The sequence below is a fragment of the Sapajus apella genome, unplaced genomic scaffold (genome assembly GCF_009761245.1).
Source record: "Sapajus apella isolate SASKATOON/1434 unplaced genomic scaffold, GSC_monkey_1.0 scaffold40, whole genome shotgun sequence".
Lineage (NCBI taxonomy): Eukaryota > Metazoa > Chordata > Mammalia > Primates > Cebidae > Sapajus > Sapajus apella.
The window spans coordinates 20,270,269-20,292,534 of record NW_022436980.1 but is presented as its reverse complement, the minus strand read 5'-3'; the positions used below and the strand labels follow the sequence as shown (position 1 = coordinate 20,292,534).

The 22,266-nt window shown below is 39.9% G+C and overlaps 1 protein-coding gene across 7 annotated transcripts in view; it reads left to right on the top strand.

The window, feature by feature from the left end:
• The window catches only part of CMSS1 (cms1 ribosomal small subunit homolog), a 379,426-nt gene that overhangs the window by 329,046 nt on the left and 28,114 nt on the right, over positions 1 to 22,266 (top strand). For all 7 annotated transcript variants that reach the window (XM_032299348.1, XM_032299345.1, XM_032299351.1 and 4 more), the window contains one exon: positions 17,966 to 18,057. In XM_032299348.1, the coding sequence (XP_032155239.1) occupies positions 17,966 to 18,057 (92 nt within the window). The remainder of the gene's footprint in view (positions 1 to 17,965; positions 18,058 to 22,266) is intronic.

The window sequence follows — 22,266 nt, the reverse complement described above, 5'->3', positions numbered from 1 at the left end:
GTACCTTAGCTGTTCCTGGGGCAGGAAATGTGATCATCTAGCTGCAAAATAGCCAGCCAGTAAATCCATTTACCTCAGTGTCTCAGTATCTTCTAGGAGAGTTGCTGAGGATATCTCCACAAAATTCCCCAGCCAGGGACCTTCCACTCCATATATGGTTCCCACTGGGATTTGGGGACCCCGAGTATCCCATCTTCCACTTAGAAACTTAAGGGACCATCATCTCACTGCTTACCCAATTCCAAAATTAGAGCCTCTTGACAAAGGAGTCTATGGAATGGAGGGCATAGAGGCAGCCCTTGGTGACCACTGTTGAGCCGCTGTTAGTAGCAATCTTGTTAGAAATAGTTCTACTCTCAGGTGAAGGGAAGCAGGAGGAAAGGCTGATTAAGTACAGACCCAAATGGTCCATTATTGTTGTCAGTCTAGTTATCTTCTTCAAGTATATTCTGGTCAGGTAAAAGCCTCTCTTGGGTCCCATCAGTGCCATGATCAAAGCCAGACACCCAGCATGACAGAGAGGAGACAGCACACAAAGGAGGATGAGCGTGAGAGTCTGCACTATCTGTATGAGAATGCTTGCTCTGCATGACAGCTGAGGAACCTGGACCAGGCCGTGTGCCCTGTCAAGCCTGGGTCATGAAACATGGAGATGATAATGAGGATTAAAATGTCCAGGCAAAGTGCTTAGCACAATGCCAGCCCTTCTCACATCTGTGACTTTGCACGTGTTGTTCTGGAATGTTCTTTTCCTGGTCTGTGCACTCAACTTCTACTCTTCAACATCCTCTTGAGACCTGCCTTTCTTGCCCAGCAGAATGTAGAGTTCTGCCCTTCTCTGCACATTTCAATTACTAATTGTCTTTGTCTTAAGATTTATTATGGTAAATTATATGTACTTTGTTAAGACACCCAAAGAAATTCCAATCAATCTTAAAAATAAACTGATAACATATGGTAGAGAGATTGTTAATGTTTTTGGCAACTTTAAACACCATTAGAAATTTTTGGCTGTGAAAGACAAGCCGATAGATAAATGCACGTTTTTAAATTGAGTTATAATTTACATTTATTGAGGTACTCACATCTTAAGTATACTGTTCAATCGGTTTTGACCAAGACCTAGAAAACTTTCATCACAACTAAAAGTTCCCTAATATCCCTTCCCAACCAACCCCACCCCATACCCACACCCATGCACACAGAAGCAACAGCGGATCTGATTTCAATCAGCATATGTTAATGTTGTCTACTCTCTAAGTTTCTATAAATGAAATCATACAGGATGTACTTCACCACATCTGCTCCTCCCACTCAGTAATGCTGCCGAGATTCATCCATGTTGTTGCATTTGTCAGCGGGCTATTCCTTTTATTACTCAGTAGCATCTACTGTATGAATATGCCATCGTTCATCCTTTCTCCTGTTGATGAGCATCTATCACAGTTTGTTTATTGTAACTTTTAAGTATTATAAAGTTGGCCTTTTTTTCTTTTGGCATACAGGCCTATGACTTCTAATTCATGTACAGATTTGTGTGAGCACCACCACAATCAGTATGCAGACAGTCCCATGAAATAACTCCCCGGTGCTTCCCTACCACTCCTTAGCCCCTACCTCACACCTGTTCTCCATCACTGTAGTATCACATTGCATTTTAATTGCTTATACACATGTGCAATTGCTTATACACGTTTGTCTTTCCTGCTACATTGTCAGCTTCTCAGAGTAAGGACCACATCTTCTTCATCTTGCCTCCTCAGGGCTTAGCACTGTGCCTAGTACATAGCCGGTGCTCATTAGATTTTTGAGGGATGAATGAATGAATATCCGTGTGGCCACACAATGAGTCCTTTCAAAATTCCTAGGCGAGAAGGAGGAGAGGAAGGTTGAAGGAAACTAACATTAACACTGCTCTTTTAAAGAAAAAATTTGGTCCTTTTTTTACAGCAATAATAATTTTATGATTTTAAGAAATTTTCAAGAGTGCTCTCTGGTAATTGCTACTTGAGAGGATATGTTAAGTCACACAAAATAGTAATCTGTCCATAAAAGGAGTTCAGCAAATGTTCATACTAAAAATATTACTGATGATTAAGTTTGGACTTGAAAATTAAAAAGGAAAATTTAAACATGCTTCTTTGTCCATTACCTGTTTCTAACTATGTTCCAGAAGTCTAAAATTCTCCCCCAGAGTCTTTAATATATTTTTCAGCTATCCCTAGCTCTATAAAGATCCTTTACACTGTATTTAGAGAAACTCAATACTCACACTGTTACTTTTGACTGAGGTTTCGGTTTTCTTATTTTTTCCTAAACCAGTGTCATCTTTATCTAAAATTTGTTTTACTGAAGTCATTATTACTATAAGTGATACTTGGTTCTTATAACTTGTGTCTTCCCTAGAGTATATAAAGTTCTTTTCGGCTTTAACTTTACTTTTCTTTTTTTCCTTTCAGTGTTTATTACTGTTTCCTTCTTCATCAATCACAATGCTGAAATGATGCTGTATATGTCCTTCTTATCCTCTTAATTTCACCCGCCAGGATATTATCTCTTACCAGCTGAGCCCTCTGCCAACTCCATGTCACATTTTCTTTAAGCGAATAAATTTTCTCCATATGCTTAGCATATGCCCCTGAGCCCTATAACCTATTTCCCCTTTTAAAACAGAAATGGGGAAACAGCTGTTCCAGTCCTATAAAGTGCGCTCTGTTTTATAGATAACCCTGGACAGCTCTATGTTGATGTCTGCAATATTACTTGGTCCTTGAAACTGTGAATTTCCTGGACCTGAATTTCCCTCTCACATCTGGGAAAGAAAAATTAATTCTACTAGATGTTTCAGTGCGCTGTGTAGGCCATGAGGTCTTCTCTAAAAGTTTGTTTTGGTAGCTACTGAAGGGCTCATTTCTTCCCTATAGCACAACAAACTTTTCAGCTGTTAAGACTCATATTATGTGGCCATCTCATTCAGTGTTTTAGCAGTTGATTGGATATTTCTGCTGGATTCTCTGCTGCCTGCAGAACAGACAAGGATGAAAGGATCCATTGTCCTAAGGTAGCCCACAATCCAGTAGGGAGGACAGATGCAATGTGATGAGTTTTCTAATACCTGAGCTGAAACAGCCACGTGGAGTAGGAACCAGCAGACTGTGGCATGTGGGCTGGCCGCCTGCTTTTGTACGGCATGTTTTGTTGTGACACAGCTATGTGTACTCATTTACATATTATCAATGGCTTACGTATGCAATGTGTAGTTGTGATAGAGATCATATGGCCCACAAGCATGAAGTATTTACTGTTTGATCCTTCAAATTAAAAATTTGCCATTTCCTAGCTTGGAAGAAGGAGCATCAAGAAGTAGATGGTTGGTCATCAAAGAATAGGATAGTGGAGGACATCCTGGAGGATGACAGCATTTTAAGGGGTTGGTAAAAGAAGAAAGTGCATGAAGTGATGGGGTGGGAACCAAATCACAGTGTTGCAGAAGGCAAAGGAGGAGAGAGTGTCAAAAAGGTGAGAGTTAGCATCAGTACCAAATGCCCCACCCAGGGTAATCAAGAGCGGTGATGGTTATTGACCATTTTATGAGAATTTACCTGTGTGCCACACTGTGTTACGCAACTTACATTCATTATAGCAGGACTCCATGTAACAATGCTATGAAGGAGGAACTATTAATATCCCCGTTTTGTAGATGAGGAAACCAAGGCACAAAAAGAGCAAGTAACTTTTCCAAACTCATACAGCTTGAAAATGACAGAGGTAAGGTTTTGGTCCAGGTATCCTGACTGAGAGAGCTTGTAATTTTAATCCCCATGCTGTAGTAATTTACGGTGGCATGATGGAGATGGAAGGTAGCTTCCAATTGGTGATAATGATGTCTACCACGGGCAATACACTACACTAAGTGTTTTGTCCTATCTCATTTAATCCTGTCAACAACTTCACTTTATATTTTGGGAAACCAAAGCACACAAAGAGAAACTAACTTGCCCAACGCCAGCTATTGTCAGAGATGTGATGGGAACAGGGGCATTCTGGAGGGACACAGCTTGGTGCCTGACCTAGCCTGACCTCCCTTCCTACGTCTCTACTGACCCCCATCCAGCCTCAGCCCCTTCCCAGCTCTCTTGGAGATTTTGGCCTACATCTGGCTCTCACCTCCTTGCTACTCCCTATTCTGTAATGTGATAGCCATTTAGGAAAACAAAAAAGAAGAAAGCTCAATGTGTCTTTTAAAATAACATTAAGGTGTGGTACCAATGGAAAACTCATAGGCAGATCAACGGAACTGTACCATAGCATATGTATAATTTGTGTTTTGATTAAATGAAAGTGTCACCACAAGAAAGTGAGGAAGGGAAGAATCATTTGGCAAGATATTGGGACAATTGATTAAATATCTGAAAAGGTAACAGAGGTAGGGCTTCACATTATACTCAACAAAATCTATTCCATATGATTGAAGTTAAATGTTTTTTTAAAAGATTATTTTAAATACTAGATAAAAGCATGTACTTTGAAATAGAATTTTTCTAAGCATAATTGCAATGAAAAAATGATATATTTGATCTCATTATAATTTAAAACATCTGAAGATCAAAAGTAATTTTAAAAATTAAGAGATAAAGCAGCACTAAAAATTAATCTCGGCTGGGTATGGTGATTCACACCTGTAATTGCAGTGCTTTGGGAGGCCAAGGTAGGTTACTTGAGGCCAGGAGCTCAAGACCAGCCTGAGCAACAAGGCAAGACCCCATCTCTAAAAAAAATGTTAAAATTTAGGCAGGCCTAGTGTCAGGTAGCTGTAGTTCTAGCAACTCAGGAGCTGAGGCAGGAGGATAATTTGAGCCCAGCAGTTCAAAGCTATCATGAGCTATGATGGTACCAGGCACTGCAATCTGGGCAACAGAATGAGAGCTGTCTCTAAAAATGAATAAATAAATATTTTCTAAGATTAACCTTAAAATTAATAGAGCCCTACAAGTTGATAAGGAAAACATTAAAACTTTCCTTGACAAATGAACAGCTAGGAACATTCTATGCATATAAGAAAAATACATGACCAATAAAAAGTAAAATAGTCTCACAATCAAATGATTGCAAATTAGTAAAATGCTATATTATTTTTACCTATTTGCAGTATTAATATTCAGTGTTTGCTGGGGTGTGATAAAGCATACACAGTGTTATACATTGTTGATGACTTATAAACTGACCCAGAAGCTTATGGAAAAGAGTTAAGAAGTTGTTAAAACCTTTTAAAAACATGTATACTTTTTTACAATGTAATTTCTCTTCTAGAATTGTATTCTAAACAGAAATATATAAAATTTTACATATCATGATGTTTATTATACTATATTTGCAAGGCCAAATTTTTGAAATAATCTAAGGATAGAAGAACAAAGAAATATATTGTAGACAAACCATGGTTTACTATACAGCCATTAAAAATGTTTTTCAAGACTAATAACATGGGGAAATACTCATATTATTAAAGGATGACACATTTGTATATGGTACATAATTCCAGACATGTAATGCTGTATGTATATATACATAATCTTACTCATATACACACAGAGACAGAACAAAAGTAAATACCAAAGTTAGAATGCTAGATATCTTTTACAGAGGACTGTCTTTTTATAGTGGAACCAAATTTGTTTTGTCTCTTTTTACTTTTCTGTATTTTCTAAAATCTCCACAATTAGTATGTGTTATATTTATGTGAAGGAAAAGGGTAAAAAATGATTTTAAAAATTATGATGCTATCAAATTGATAGTATAGTATTGACAAACCAAGTCTTATTTTCCTGTCTCTTGTTTACATCCTTCATTAGACTTACATCTCAGTGTTACTTCATCCCATCATGTAAGACTTGAGGGTTGTGGTTCTCGAAGATCCTTCCAAACACAAATCATTCTGTGGATACTTTCCATAGTAAGATGACAGACTAATACCTTAAGCAGATGAAGCAATGAGGGCCTTGTCCTAAGCTATACCCAGAAAAGCTGTAAGAAAAGGCTTTTTCTATTGAGAAGCTGGGTGAGAAAATTAAGCATTGTGAAGCAGGGCAGGTGAACATTTTACCTACCTTTAATGATGTACGTTGAGGGATGCATTATGTATTAGTAGTATAATAGGTAGTTGAAGTCCCTGTGAATGACAAAGACTGTGCTTTCCCATCATAACACTTCTCTTCCTTGGGGCTGGACTTTATAACAAGGGTGAGTGGATAGCAGGTCTAGATGTAGCCTCATAGGCCTTTTTTCTTATGAAATTTCTGTTTAGGGGAAATTATGTAACTCACATACCCACATGTGGGCCACATTCACCTTATTTTTTTAATGTTACCCTATTCCTCTGTACTTCAGTATTCCACACTCTGGAAACTTTGACGCATCCAGGGTATATAGCATTCTTAACAGAAGTCAGCCTGAATCAGAAGAGAATCATAAATCATAGCAGTATGACTTCATCAATCCACAATTAAGAAAACTGTGGCATAAAGTGGTTTGCTCAAGATCACAAAAGTTAGAGCTACAATTTAGGCCTTCTATCACTGTTCTGGGAGCTGTTAACAGGCGTCCCACAACGTGGGGTTTGCGGATCAAAGAAGTTTGAGGATGGCCTCATCTCCATTTCCTTACTTGGGCAGTAGTAATCTATGTTAATTTATTAAAGAATCTCTGCAATAAGACAGATACTATTAATAAACCAGACGGAATGTAGGGGAAACAAGTATACACCAGGACTAGCCTGGGCAAACCAGGATATATTTTCTCCCTAGCTAAAAGACAGGATGGATTGGAGGGAGTGATGGAGAGTTACTGACAGATGTCTGAACTCAGTTAGGTTTGAGTTTATTGGAGGAGGGAGGCTGCCTGCCACATGTAGATGAATGTTAGTTAAATATAACATACATCATTATATGAAACTGGGCTCCACCCATAAAGCCCAATGGATGCTAATAACCTTCTTAAAGGCCAGTGCCACCACCAAGCTACTTGATTTGCCTTCCAAGTTTGAGTGGCAATATTGCATGGTAGTTAAGAGCAGACTTTGAATCAATATTGTGTAGGCCCAAATCCTGGCTCTTTTTCTTATTACCATTGAGCAGTTGCCTCCCATTTCTACCTCTATAAAACAGTCTGGAGCAACAGTACCCATCTCATAAGATTGATATGGGAGTTAAATGAGTTATTTACAACGACCATTTAGAACAGAGCTTTGTACAAAATAAGGATTATATAAGAGCTGTTATCATTACAATTGGTTTCTGTTACAAGAATGAAGAATTTATGTAGCAGGCCTTTCAAATGTACACGTATTCCGGTCCAAAATGCCACCACCAGCATCCATGGTTCTATTCATTTAACTGCAAAAGTTGGCTAGAAAAGATTGAATCGAAATTGCTCATAGCTTGAAAACTGCCCCCTAACATATAAATGTTCCCAAACATTTAAAACAAAGTAGAAAGGAAGAAGGATTGGGAGCTTTAACACTCGACTGAAGTTGAGGTCATGTCACCTAAGCCCCTGATGTGGACTAATGATTCCTGAGGAGCCTCTTCTCTCTCTCTCTCTCTCTCTCTCTCTCTCTCTCTGTGTGTGTGTGTGTGTGTGTGTGTGTGTGTAAGTGTTTAAGAGACAGGGTCTTGCTCTGTTATCCAGGCTGGAGTACAGTGGCAAAATCATAGCTCACTGTATCTTCAGACTCCTCAGCTCAAGTGATCCTCCTGCCTCAGCCTCCCAAGTTGCTAGGACTACAGATGCAATCCACTGCACCTCACTTCCCGTGTGCATATTAAAAAATAAATGAATACAGCATTACTAACCTAGAATAGTCCAATTTTCAGAAAATAACCCTTAAGATTTAGTTCTGCTGGCTTGTCGCTAGCAACAGAAAGTTTGCAGCATTTAAGCATCCCATAAAATGTTGAGGCATTTTTCTTTAGTTGTATTTTTCAGATGGTCTTTTTGGCATTCGGACTTTGCCTTCTGTCAGAGCATCAGGACCCGTAAGTGACTCCAGCTTAGTGTTTTGCCATCCTAGTCCAGATTTTCTAGCTTTAAAGTTTTTTGTGGGAACTGGTGACATATTTTGTAAGCAAACTCTAGATCTGTTGCCTCAGCTAGAAAAACAGCATTATTGAAATGTACATCAGGCTATAGCTGTTGCCACTAAAAATGACAAAATGAAAGGGGAAAAAGGACCACCCACTCCCCTTTCCAGTTCAGAGGAGTGACAAGAAAACTGGTAGAGAGAACCAACTCATAGGGACTTATATCCAGAAGCATTTGTTCTGTCAAATCTTTCGGAGACAAGTTGAGATCTTAAGGAGCTTGAGAGATGGAGAAGATAGATCATACCCAGTTTTTTGCCAGAGATAAGACAGCAAAGAAACAAAAAGGAAGAGATGATAACTAGAAAAAAAAAAACAAAACTGGAGTGGCACCAGTAGGAAGCCTGATGAAGCACCACACGCCCACAGCTTTGAGTGGCTCAGTCCTGGCACCTGGACTCCGGACTGCAGGACTTGAAGAAGCAGGATACTGAGGGCCGAACCTGCCTGGGCTCCTCCAAGCAGCCCCCTCAAAGCAGCTGGATGCCCTGCCTTGGGCATGACAAGCTGGTCTTGGGTTGGCTGCTCCTCCTGCACCCTCCTTCAATGAGTTCTTCATTTTCATACAGGCCCTGCCCCATTTTCCTTTCCTAGTGGAAGTTGTTTAACTGCTTGCTACATTACACCCTAAGATAGTTTTCTTTCTTGTTTCTGCCTTCAGATTATATATATATATATATATTTTTTTTTTTTTATTTTTTTATTTTTTTTATTTTTTTTGAGACAGTCTCTCTCTGTTGCCCAGGCTGGAGTACAGTGGTGAGATCTTGGCTCACTGCAACCTCCACCTCCCAGATTCAAGCAATTCTGTACCTCAGCCTCCTGAGTAGCTGGGAATGCAGGTGCATACCACCATTCCTGGCTAATTGTTGTATTTTTTGGTAAAGACCGGTTTTTACCATGTTGGCCAAGCTGGTCTTGAACTCCTGACCTCGTGATCTGCCCGCCTTGGCCTCCCAAAGTGCTGAGATTACAGGCGTGAGGCACCATGCCCGGCCCAGAAGATCTTTACAGAGGAGGGAAAACCTGAGCTGGATTTTAGAGGATAGGGGTAAGATTTTGATGGAAAACGAAAGGAGACAAGGATAAAGAGAGAACAGGCTTTCTGAATAATTAGAGTAAATGAGACATACACGTACAGGCCATATGATTATTTGATCATGTGGCCTAATTGACCATAAACCCTTCTTTTCTGGTCATAGCATATCTGTAGTAATTATTCTGAAAAGTGTACAGAAGCAATAAAAAGATGGACCTTCCTTCACTGCACATCCTCTGCGAGTATAGGTGGATTTGGAATTGAGAGCCTCTTCCTCCTTAGCTAGGCTGCTCACTGCCTTTTCGTCCCTTCCCTCCCCAGTGATCTGTGTTGCTGCCATGACCTTAGAGCCTTCCCAGAGTTCAGTCTCAGGGTCCTGTTCTTTGGATATGAGAATTGTGTTCTTTCTCAGTGATGCTGGTGGGAGTCTCTTAATGAGCTGGGAACATGGTTCTTGAAAGTAGTTCCCAGCCCTGGCCAAATAAAACATACTGGCTCCTAGGGATGAGTAATTTTAGCAAAACACTTTAGGCTACTTAAGTACAGCTGTGTATTCAACATTACTTTTCAGTGTGTATAATGTAGCTTTCCCAGAGAACAGCTGATGACCTCTGGAAATGTAGAACTACCCCCACAAAATGATTCTAAACTAAATAAAATGGATTTTTAAAAATAGTCACAACATGATGATAAAAAGAACAATTTTACAGGAAGTCATAATAATTTTAAACTTGCGTGTACCTAAGACAGCTGTGAAATATGTAAATAAAAATTGGTAAAATTACTATAAAACATTGACAAGCTCAATATAAGAGGGGAAGATGTTAATACACATCCCAATAATTGATTGATTAACATCTGTAAGCATGTAACATTTTTAAAACACGAGTTTATGATCATACATAGACATCTGTACCTAACAATTAGAAACTAGATACTCAAAAACCCTTGAAACAGGCTACAGTAACCAAAACAGCATTGTCCTGGTACCAAAACAGACATATAGACCAGTGGAACAGAACAGCGACCTCGGAAACAACATCACACATCTGCAACCATCTGATCTTCGGCAAACCTGACAAAAACAAGCAATGGGGGAATGATCGCCTATTCAATAAATGGTACTGGGAAAGCTGGCTAGCCATATGCAGAAAACTGAAACTGGACCCCTTCCTTACATCATTTATAAAAATTAACTCAAGATATATTAAAGATTTAAATGTAAAACCCAAAACCATAAAAACCCTAGAAGAAAACATAGGCAATACCATTCAGGACATTGGCGTGGGAAATGACTTCATGATTAAAATGCCAAAAGTAATGGCAACAAAAGCCAAAATTCACAAATTAGATCTAATTAAACTAAAGAGCTTATACACAGCAAAAGAAACAGTCATCAGAGTGAACAGGCAACTTACAGATTAGGAGAAAACTTCTGCAATCTACCCATCTGACAAAGGTCTAATATCCAGAATTTACAAGGAACTTAAACAAATTTACAAGAAAAAAGCAACCCCTTCAAATATTGGGCAAAGGATATGTTCTTAAAAGAAGACATTTATATGACCAACAGATATATGAAAAAAAGCTCAACACTACTGATCATTAGTGAAATGCAAATCAAAAACACAGTGAGATACCATTTCATGTCAGTCAGAATGGCAATTATTAAAAAGTCAAGAAACAGTAGATGCTGGCAAAGCTATGGAGAAATAGGAATGCTTTTACACTGTTGGTTAGAATGTAAATTAGTTCAACAATTGTGGGAGACAGTGTGGCAATTCCTCAAGTGTGTAGAACTAGAAATACCATTTGACCCAGCTGGGTATATACCCAAAGGAATATAAATCACCCTACTTTGAAGACACGTGCACACATATGTTTACTGCAGCACTATTTACAATAGTAAAGTCATGGAACCAACCCAAATGCCCATCAATGATAGACTGGATGAGGGAAATGTGGTACATATACACCATGGAATAATACACAGCCACAAAATGAATGAGATCATGTCCTTTGCAAGGACATGGATGAAGCCAGAAGCCATCATCCTCAGCAAACTAAAGAACAGAAAACCAAACATCGCATGTTCTCACCCATAAGTGGGAGTTGAGCAATGACAACACATGGATACAGGGAGGGGAACATCATATGCCAGGGCCTGTTGTTGGGTGAGAGGGAAGAAGAAGGAACTTAGAGGATGGGTCACTAAGTGTAGCAAACCATGGCACACATATACCTGCACATTCTGTACATGGACCCTGGAACTTAAGATGAAAAGTTTAAACTCTTAAAAAAAATGAAAACGTTTAAACATTTTTTTAATTGATTAAAAATCCAGCCAGGAGTCTGAGCATGGTGGTTCACACCTGTAATCCCAGCACTTTGAGGCAGGTGGATCACTAGAGGTCAGGAGTTTGAGACCAGCCTGGCCAATATGGTAAAACCCCATCTCTACTTAAAAAAAAAAAAAATATGTATATATATATTTTTTTTTTTCACTGCAACTGAGATTCTGTGTATGTATGTATTGCATATATATACATATACATGTATGTATACACAAAAATTAGCTGGGCGTGGTGGTGGGTACCTGTAATCCCAGCTACTTGGGAGGCTGAGGCAGGAGAATCACTTGAACCCTGGAGGCAGAAGTTGCAGTGAGCTGAGATTCCGCCATTGCACTCCAGTCTGGGTGACAAGAGCGAAACTCCGTCTCAAACCAGAACACTGTCACTTTCATTCATTTATACTCTACCTAGGACTGCTTTTGCATTAGACCTGCAGAGCTGAGTACTCTGCAAACCCAACATCTACTTATTCTACATCCTTTACCTTAAAAGTTTGCTGATCCCACTGGGTGCAGTTCCAGAACTGTATACATTAATCAAAATCCATAGAACTCTTCCATAAAAGTTATTTTTAGTATATGTAGATTATTCCTCAATAAACCTGACTTTAAAAAACAATGATAGAAGGGCCGGGTGTGTTGACTCACACCTTTGGGAGGCTGAGGCGGACGGGTCACGAGGTCAGGAGTTAGAGACCAGTCTGGCCAACATAGTGAAATCCTGTCTCAACTAAAAATACAGAAAATTATCCGGGTGTGGTGGTGTGCGCCTGTAATCCCTACCCACTTGGGAGGCTGAGGCGGGAGAATCGTGTGAACTCGGGAGGTGGAGGTTGCAGTGAGCCGAGATCGTGCCATTGCATTCCAGTCCCGGCGACAATGCGAGAATTCATTTCAATAATAATAATAATAATAATAATAATAATAATAATGATAGAAGATAACTTCCATTAATTTGTAACACTTGCCCCACATCACACAACTAATAATTGCTGAAGCTGAGATGTGAACCCCAGATCTTTTAATCCCACAGTTCATAATCTTAACTCCCACACTATCCTTGCTTCAAAAGAAGCTGCTTACAGCTTAATGAAATTTCCTTCTATTCCTCTATTGTTTTGAAAAGAGGTCTCTTTCCTGCTTTTATTTTTAAATCACTCCCCAGAAGACCCCCACTTCCAGTCTCTAGTCACTCCTGATCCTTTTTCCACCTCTATAGTTTTGCCCTTTCTAGAATGTTAAAATAAATGAAATCATGCATTATACAGCCTCTTGGGTCTGGCTTCTTTTGCTTGGCATCAAGCTGTTGAAATTCATCCATGTTATGTGTTTCAGTAGTTTGTTTTGTTTTTCTCTGTTCTTTTTCTTTCTTTCTTTTTTAGAAATGGGGTCTCACTATGTTTCCCAGGCTAGTCTTGAACTCCTGGCTTCAAGGGATTCTCCCACCTAAGCCTCCCTAATAAGCACTGGGATTATAGGCATGAGCCACAGCCCGTTCTTTTCTTAACTATGAGAACTAATTATGAGAGAGGAGCAAGGTTGTTCGCCAGGGCAGATGTAGGTTTTTGTGAGGCCTGAGCTTATGCAGTTTCATGGGCCCTCTCTTAGAAAAAGAATGCAAAATTACTGATACAAAATGGGGTATGAAAAATAATTTTTTTTAATTAGGTATGAAAGAAGTTATTTTAAATAAGAAAAAAATAATAACAGTACTGTCTCAGCCACAGCAATTCTGAAAATTTGTGTTTTATTCATCCTCATCAAATAAAGAAAAAATCATATAGTTTCTTTTCAGTCATATACAATGCACCGTCTACCATATGTATTCCTACAGGAGACAGCTTCAATTTTGAATAGGCAAAAATGAGAACCTAATTCTCTGCTTACAGTTTTATATTTTTTATGATTGGAAGAATCTCCACTGACTAATTTCAGGTTTCCTGCATTCCAAACCTGGTTCCTTCTCCACTTCCCACATGTTTCTGGGGACTGATGCTATAGGCACATTTGTGTCATGATCTGCACCCACTAGCCTTGCCCACTTTGCGTCAGAATGTCTGGTGAGTTAGCACAGGGTGATATGAGTATTCCTGGCAGCATGCCAGCCCTAGAACAGCTAGCAATCATTTGACCATAGACAGAAGTGATTGCAAACCACGCAAAATTCCCAGTAAACTCAAACTAAATGTATGTGTAACTAGCTTCCTCTAAATGGTTCCCCCAAAATGCTCCCAGCCATCCAGCACTACTCCTTGGGACATAAGTGAGAGAAGAGAATTCTGAGGGGGAACAAACAGTGGTCTTAACATATTGGGGTTAAGACAGTGGTCTTAACATACTCTTTTGCACATTTTAAGGAACAATTGACTATAGGATCCCATTCCCAGGGCCCCACCCAGGGTCTTCAAGGGTTTATGCAAGCAAGTACCTGGAAACCTAAGGAAAATGATGGGCAACTGGACTTCAGATACTTCTCAAAAAGAAGATGAAGATAGGGATTGAGGGAAGGAGATGTGCAGCCTTCTATTTTCATTTGCTGTTGTTGCCAGGGGTTGAAAAAGGACAGAGTACTTGACTCCTCTTTTGGAATGACTTAACCAATCCCATCTGACAGTGTCTTTTTTTTAAAGTAGACTCTTCAAGGAATTGGGGAAGAGGCAGTGCAGTCTTGGTGACTCCATTTCACTGGCTGAATCAACCACTGGGACTGAGTGGGTGGCACAGGCCCAGCTCAGCTGCCTCGAATCCCAGCAGTCCTGGAGGAACCTGAGTACTGGAGCCAAGCTGGCTAGATTGGGTCCCCATACTTTTCTTTCAATATTCTCTTAATGGAAATCACAGAACTAGCATCCTTACTTCAGAAAAGCAGTTTTCTCCTTTGGAATAAAAAAAAAAAAAAAATCACAGACTAAGGAAACAATTATCCAATTTACAATTATAAAAGATGATCTCATTTTATATGTTAAAAGGTGGCAGATAAAATAATTTTTTGGAACAAGAAGTAACTCATATTTACAGCATTTTATTAGCAAGGTATTTTAAATATTTCATATAGTTTCTGTTGCATAAATGTCACATACCTTTAAAAATATGTTAGAGTCGGTCCTCCATAAGTTCCACATCTGTAGATTTCACCAACCACAGATTAAAAATATTTGGAAAAAAAATGTGTCTTTACTGAGTATGTATAGACTTTTTTCTCTTGTCATTATTCCCTGAACAATACAGTATAACAACTATATTTATAGCATTTAAATTGTATTAGGTATTGCAAGTAATCTAAAGATGACAAAGTATACAGGAGAATGTGCATAGGTTGTATGCAAATACTACATCATTTTATATCAGGAACTTGAGAGTCTGTGGATTTTGGTAGGCGCAACAGGTCCTAGAACAAATACCCCACAGACACCAAGGAACTACTGTATTTATTCTCAACTTGATTGCTTAACTGTAGACTGTCTTCTTCAGCTGGCAGATTCTGAGGAATGGAGGAATACAGTGTTTATATTTTTTAAGGTCATTCATTGATTTTTAAACATTTATGGGGCTGATCCTGGCAATTATTTGTAGGTCATTCTTTTTACCTCAAAGGATTTTTATGATATAAGGATATGAAGAAATTTGTGTAAGGGATGACATGCTTTACATAGACAATATATATAACTTTATAATAAACTGTAAATAAAGCAATAGGTATGGGGAGTCTTTTTTACTTATAGTCAACACTGGGTCAAGTACTTTGGGCATTCATGTGTACCCTCAGAGAGTTTACAGTTCAGATGGAAAGAAAACATAACATTTATGCAACACCAGTACACATTGTGAGACAAGGTAAAATTATGTGCCAATTTATAGGGTACAGGCTACCTACATTGTAGAAAGAAGTACAGAGGCAAAAGGAAGGAGAAACACGATTCCCCTTAAGGATCCCTGATGAAGATGGATTAGAGAATATTAAGAGAAAGAAGACTCCATTGATAGAAGCTAATAGAAGAATTTTCACAGAACTAGGGGTAGCCTCTAGATAGATTCCTTAGGATTTTTTACGTACACAATCATGTTTTCTGCAAATAGAGGCAGTTTGCTATCTTCCTTTCTAATGTATATGCCTTTTATTTTTCTTGTCATATTGCACTGGTTAAAAGTTCTTGCGCTGTGTCAAATAAGACTGGTAAGAGCTGACATCCTTGCCTTGTTCCCAATCAGGAGCAAAGTTTTAGCCTTTCATTTTTAGCCATAATGTTTGCTGAAAGTTGTTTTACATGCTGTTTATCAGTTTCAATTCTTTTTAACTTTGTTGATATTTTATGGCCTAGAATATAGTCTGTCTTGGTATACCTTCTGTGACACTTGGAAAGAGTGTGTATTCTGCTGTTGTTGATTGGATTATTCTATTAATGTTGATTAGATCCTATTGCTTGATGGTGCTACTCAGTTCTATATCTTTGCAGATTTTCTAGCTAGTCATTCTCTCAACTTTTAAGAGAGGACTGTTAAAGTTTACAAGTCAACTGTGAATTTATTTCTCATGTTATTTCTACAGGTTTTTGCTTCACATGTTTTGTAGTTGTACAAAGCATGCAGAACTTGCTGTTTGGTGCATACACATTTAGGATTGCTATGTCTTCTTGACAGATTACCCTTTATCATCATACAATGTCTCCCTCATTCTCTGGTAATTTTCTTTGCTCTGAAGTCTACTTTCCCTGAAATTAACCACTGCTGCTTTCCACTGACCAATATTTTCATGTGTATTTTCATCCCTTTGCTTTCAGTTTGCCTGTAGCATTATATTTGAAGTGTCTTATAACAGTATATAGTTCAGCCATGTTTTTAAATTCATTCTGTCAATCTCTACCTTTAAATTGGTATGTTTGGGATATTTACATTTAATATATTCATTGATATGTTGGGGGGTTAAATCTGTGTGTGTGTGTGTGTGTGTGTGTGTGTGTGTGTGTGTGTGTGTGTCTGTGTGTTTCTTTTGTTTGTTCACTGATTTTTGCATCTCCGTGCAGGGGAAGAGCAGGGGTTGGTCACCTATCTTCCCATGGGTTACCTGAACATATAGTAGAATCCCACTTTAATTTGTCTTAGTGTTTTCGAGTACATCTCTTTGTATAGCCTTTTTAATGTTTGCTGAAACTATTAGTGTGGATTTGGCCTCATTACTGATGGGTGACGTAGAAAGTCCTAACTCTCCACTAGGCCTCCTCTGACACCATCCCAGTGGGATGGGAAAGATATACTTCCTTACAGCCAGGAAGGGATGGAAGTCCAGGCTCCTCATGTGGTCACCATTGATACTGCAGTGGTGGTGGCAGTGGAGGATGGACGAGGGCTCATTACCACCCTCTGGGGATAAAAATCCCAGCTCCCAGTTTGTCTCCGACATCACCCTGGTAGGAGATGGAGCCTTTAGGGGTCCATCATGGGGTACCTCTTTACACCCTGTCAAGGGTGGAAGTCTATACTCCCTACTCTGTCTTTGGTGGTGAGGATGAGGCCATAGTTTTTTCTGTGGTGTCTGGCTGTAGTCAAGTGGTTATTGTCTGAAAGTTTTTGGTCTTGCTAGGCTTCCTCTTTCTTGGCCATTTTGGTAGAGAGGGCAGACTGTTGCTGGGGCTTTTTTGGTCTGCTTCCATTGGCATTTTCAGGTAGCTGCCTTCTTCAGCTCCTAGTCTGGGATAATGAGCCAAAAAGATAACTCGGGGAGTTTGCCATTGAATTATTATCGGTCCCTAACATCGCTAACTAGTCTGCTTTCATCTCTCCACCTTTCAGAGTCTTTCTATTTTTTTAAATATGTAATGTCTAGGACATTTCCCCCTGGGGCCAGCACTAATGTGAAGGCCTGGCTGCTTCTGGGTACAGGCATCACTTGCTGGGGACAACTTTGGATTCAAATAGACATTAGTTCCCAGGTGTGTGACCTCAGGCAAATGGCTTTACCTCTGTAAAGAGCAGTCTTTTTATCTAAGGATAGAGGGATTTCATATCTGTAAAATCAGTATTTATATTGTAAGAATTAAATAAAATAACATCTATGAAACATAGTGTTAAACATGTAGTAACCACTCAATAATTCTAGCCCTGACCACTTATTCATCATAAGACACCCTTTTGTCATTGTAAACTCTTAATAAATACCATTTTTAAAGGCTGTAAAACATCCTTTTGTATGAGTGTTCTATAATTAAACATTCCCTCCTAAGGTGAGACATCTAAGTAATCTTTAGTTTTTCAGTTTTATAAATGAGATTGCCATGTTGGTGCTTAAATATCTGTTTTCACTTTGGAACACTTCCTTAAGTGCAGCTTCTTTGAGGTAGAATTACAAAATGAAGAGAAAGAACCTTCTGGAAAGGTGGTACCAAGATTGCACTAGCAATGAGAGAGACTTTTCTGATTTTCAAACTTTATATTTTCTAGAAGCATCAGATGGCGAAGGAGGAGGAAGAGACACGGAAGTGATGCAGCAGGAGACAGTTCCAATTCCTGCATCTTCAAAGAAAACCAAACAGGTAAGGGGTCACTGCGGGAGAGCACCACTGTTACATTGTGACATCAGCCTCTTCCTCCCCTTTTGAACCTCCTGTGTCCTAATATCAGTTGTTGGTGGGATTTAAGAGAACCCTTTACCTTCTTTCCCTTTGAAAAGGCCATGGGCCATGCTTCCGTCATTGTAAACCAGCAAGGTCTGGTTTTTGCCTGAATTCTTTTTCTTCCTTTTCTTTTTTTTTTTTTTTTGACAAGATCTTGCTTTATCGCCCAGGCTGTAGTACAGTGGCGCAATCATGGCTCACTACAAACTTGACCGCCGGGGCTCCAGCGATCCTGTCACCTCAGCCTCCCGAGTAGCTGGGATACCACAGGCATGCGCCACCACAATCAGCTGATTTTTTTTTAAATTTATTTTATTTTTATTTTTATTTTTTTTAAAGATGGGGTTTCACCATGATGGCCAGGCTGGTCTTAAACTCCTGACCTCAGGTGATCCACCCACCTCGGCCTCCCAAAGTGCTGGGATTACAGGCGTGAGCCACCACGCCCGTCCTAATTTTTTTATGTTTTGTAGAGATGAGTTCTCCATGTTGCCCAGGCTGGTCTCAAACTCCTGAGCTCAAGCAATCCACCCACTCTGGCCTCCCAAAGTGTTGGGATTACAGATGTGAGCCACCGCTCCTGGTTCCTAATGTTTTTTAACTATGTAAATGCATTTCACAATGATGATGTCTTAGATTCTTGGGCCACATTTTTGTCAGAAATCCAGCCTTATGCTTTTGAGGGTACAATTCCTAAAAGGAGACAAATAGCATAAAGATATAGAAGATTACCACACACTCAAGTGCATGATTACAGCACCAGGCCATGCTGCTAGCAGGCTCCTGGAACCATATTTCTGCCCAGCATTATGGTCTGACACATGCATTCTTTTTTTTTTTTTTTTTTTCTCTTGAGACAGAGTGTCATTCTTGTTGCCCAGGCTGGAGTGCAGTGGCGCGATCTCAGCTCACTGCAACCTCCGCCTCCTGGGTTCAAGTGATTCTCCTGCCTCAGCCTCCCAAGTAGCTGAGATTAGAGGTACGCGCCACCAGGCCCTGCTAATTTTTTGTGTTTTTAATAGAGACAGGGTTTCTTCATGCTGGTCAGGCTGGTCTTGAACTCCCAACCTCAGGTGGTCTGCCCGCCTTGGCCTCCCACAATGCTAAGATTACAGGCGTGAGCCACCATGCCCAGCCTGTCATATGCATTCTTAACAGGCGATTGTGGCCTTTGCATTACCAGAAGTAGCCATTTGGGTAATCTTTTTTCCTAAACCTGTGACCTTTTATTGCCTTTTTAATCTTCCTACTTACTTTAGAAATGCCGCTCATCCATTTGTAGCTTTTTCTCATTGGGTTTCCATCAAACCTGATTGGCATTTAGGTTGCTGCAAAAGTAATTGTGGTTTTGCCATTACTTTTAATTTAAAAAATTACTTTTGCACTAACCTAATAAATCTATGTAATTTGGGTTTTTTGGTGTGCGTGTGTGCGTTTGTTTTTTTGGGTTTTTTTTTTGAGATAGGGTCTTGCTGTGTTGCCCAGGCTAGAGGACAGTGACACACAATCATTGTTGAGGCTTACTGCAGCCTCAACCTTCCAAGCTCAAGTGATCCTCCCACCTCAGTCTCCTGAGCAGCGGGGACTATAGATGTGCTTCACCACACCTGACTAATTTCTTTATTGTTTTGTAGAGATGGGGTCTCACTATGTTACCCAGCCTGGTCTCGAACTTCTGGGTTCAAGTGATCCTCTTTCCCTTGGCCTCCCAAAGTGCTGGGATTATAGGCATGAGCCACAGTGCCTGGCCTATGTGGGATTTTTAAAAGTCTGTCTACTATCAATCCAAAGTTACTATCTTTTTCATAGCAACAAACTGGGGTCTTATTCTTATTATAGATGCCTTAAACTCATTCCACCATAGTGTGATTCTACCCAAAGTTTGTGACTTAGCTCAAGATAACTGTGAGAAGCAACTTAGCATAGTGTTGCTTAACTTGCCCGCTTAGGAGGGCAAGTTAAATTTCTCTGTGACTCAGTCACCTTCTTGGTAAATGATAATCATTATGTCTTCCTCGCAGAGCTGTAGTGATGATTAAATGAGTGTGCACTTGTTAAGCACTTCAGGCAGCAGTTAGCAAAGAGTAATCACCGAAGTGTTCATTATTAAGTTACAGTTGATTATTGTATTATAATCTTGTTTATTTCGTCCATTGCTTTTTCTTCCTGGGAAGGGAAATGCAGAAAGGTATACGTGTTTGATATATAATCACCTTGTTTTTCTTCTCCAACCATTAAATATTCTGCTTAAGGCCCTATGCTGGTTTTAGTCTTAATCATTCTTCCGGAAACCTATAGGATAACACATCCTTAGGTTTTCAATTTATTTCCTCAAGGAGGGGTTTAAGTTTTCCTTAGCTTAGCCCACTCACCATGCCATAGTGTGCCCTCTTTGACTCTTGCCTCTGATCAGTGTCTACCTACAGAACTAATTTGCACATATTCTTCTTCATACTCTACTGGCTTAAGTTTTTCCTTGCTTTCCCCCTTGATTTTCTTCTGGCTTGTCCTTACTCTTTCTGGACCCATTGGTAAAAGAATAAAGACCTTTTATGGAGCAGTTAACACTGTCACTGTATAAGGTGCTCTGTAACATAATCCTCACAGCATCCCCAGGAGGTAGGTGGTACCCCTTTTACAAAGAACCAGAGGCTCAGAGAGACAGGTTCTGGGGGTCATGGCCCATCTGGTTGGCTGCGAGCCAGGCTCTGAGGACACTGTTGCTTGCACTTCCCTTTTTACCTGTCCTTTCTCCTTCAGCCCGGGAAAATTGTATTAACGGTGTTCTCATGTGTTTCTTTGGGCACATGCTATTGCTGTTTTCTGCAAAGTGAAAAAAAATTACAAAACCTTAAGATGCTACTGCCCATTTTAATCACCTTTCTCTTGCTTTCTTTCACCACCAAATTGCTTGGAAGAGTGCAAGTCCTCGATATGCAAAATGCCCTAACCCCTTTCTCCAACCCTATCCTAATTTCCCTGGCCAGGGAAATATCCTTTTTGTCTGAGTTGACATGAGAATCTGTATGTGCCCCTCTGCCTCATATGAGCATTGCCCATCTAGGTCCCTGCTCATTCCCAGGAGGCTCACCTTAAGGACAGATTTTATCTCTACGTCTCCACGGCATCTGGCGTGGAACCCTGCCCTTAATTGGCACTCATTATTTGTGAAATGAAGGAATGAATGACCATACCGGTATCTGAGTTTTCTCGTGACTCTTCTCATCTCAGCCCTTTGTCCCAGCTTGTAAGCCATGAGCTCCCTGACACAGCTGCCTGCAGAGGTCTCTCAGGGCCTTGTGATGTAGTGTCCCTCCTCCAGCCACATCCCTGATCTTCCCAACACAGTTCCCTCCTTGAAAGGCTCCTCCACCTTGACATTCAGGGCTGGGGTCCTCTCCATCCCTGCCTGCCCACACAGTCCCTCCAGCTCCCCTGTGCGCTCCTTTGTCCTCTCTCTCCCACTGCTCTTCTGCCTCTGGAACTCATCCCACCGCCCCAAGGATGACTCACTGTCAGGCATACTGTCTGTATGTCCTTCTCTAATTGTTTACATGCATAGAACTTGAGTCTCCAGCTGGTTCGTAAGTCCCTCAGGGCCAGATTTTCCTTTGTGTCCACTAAAGTACCTAACACAGCTTTGGGCTCTTATTTGCAGATATGACCACATGTATGTTTTCTAAATATAACTGCATTTTTTCTGGATCCGTTTAAAAAACTATGCTATATTTAAATTTTGATTTTCTTCAAATTTGCTTAAGACTGTCTATTCTTTCAGTTTTTCTTAATGCCTGCACAGGAGCTGCTTGGCATGATGCTGTCAGCTGTAATATACATTTAGGCTTTGATATCACCAGTCAAGATCATCTGTCAAGGAAGATGACATTCCCTCCTTTGACATAGCTGGGCCTCGCATTTGCATCGCTGAATACATGCCTCCAGTCTGTTGAGTATTCTAAGCAGTAGATTTATAACTTTAAAGTTCTTAAAACCATGCAACTACCTCATCTCTAGCAACCATTTCACATCTAAATAATCATCCTTGGCCTGCCTAATAATGTGAGTATAAAGATCTGCCAACAGTTCTTTTTCCCCCAGTAATCACTTCCAAAATAAATGATGAATTCC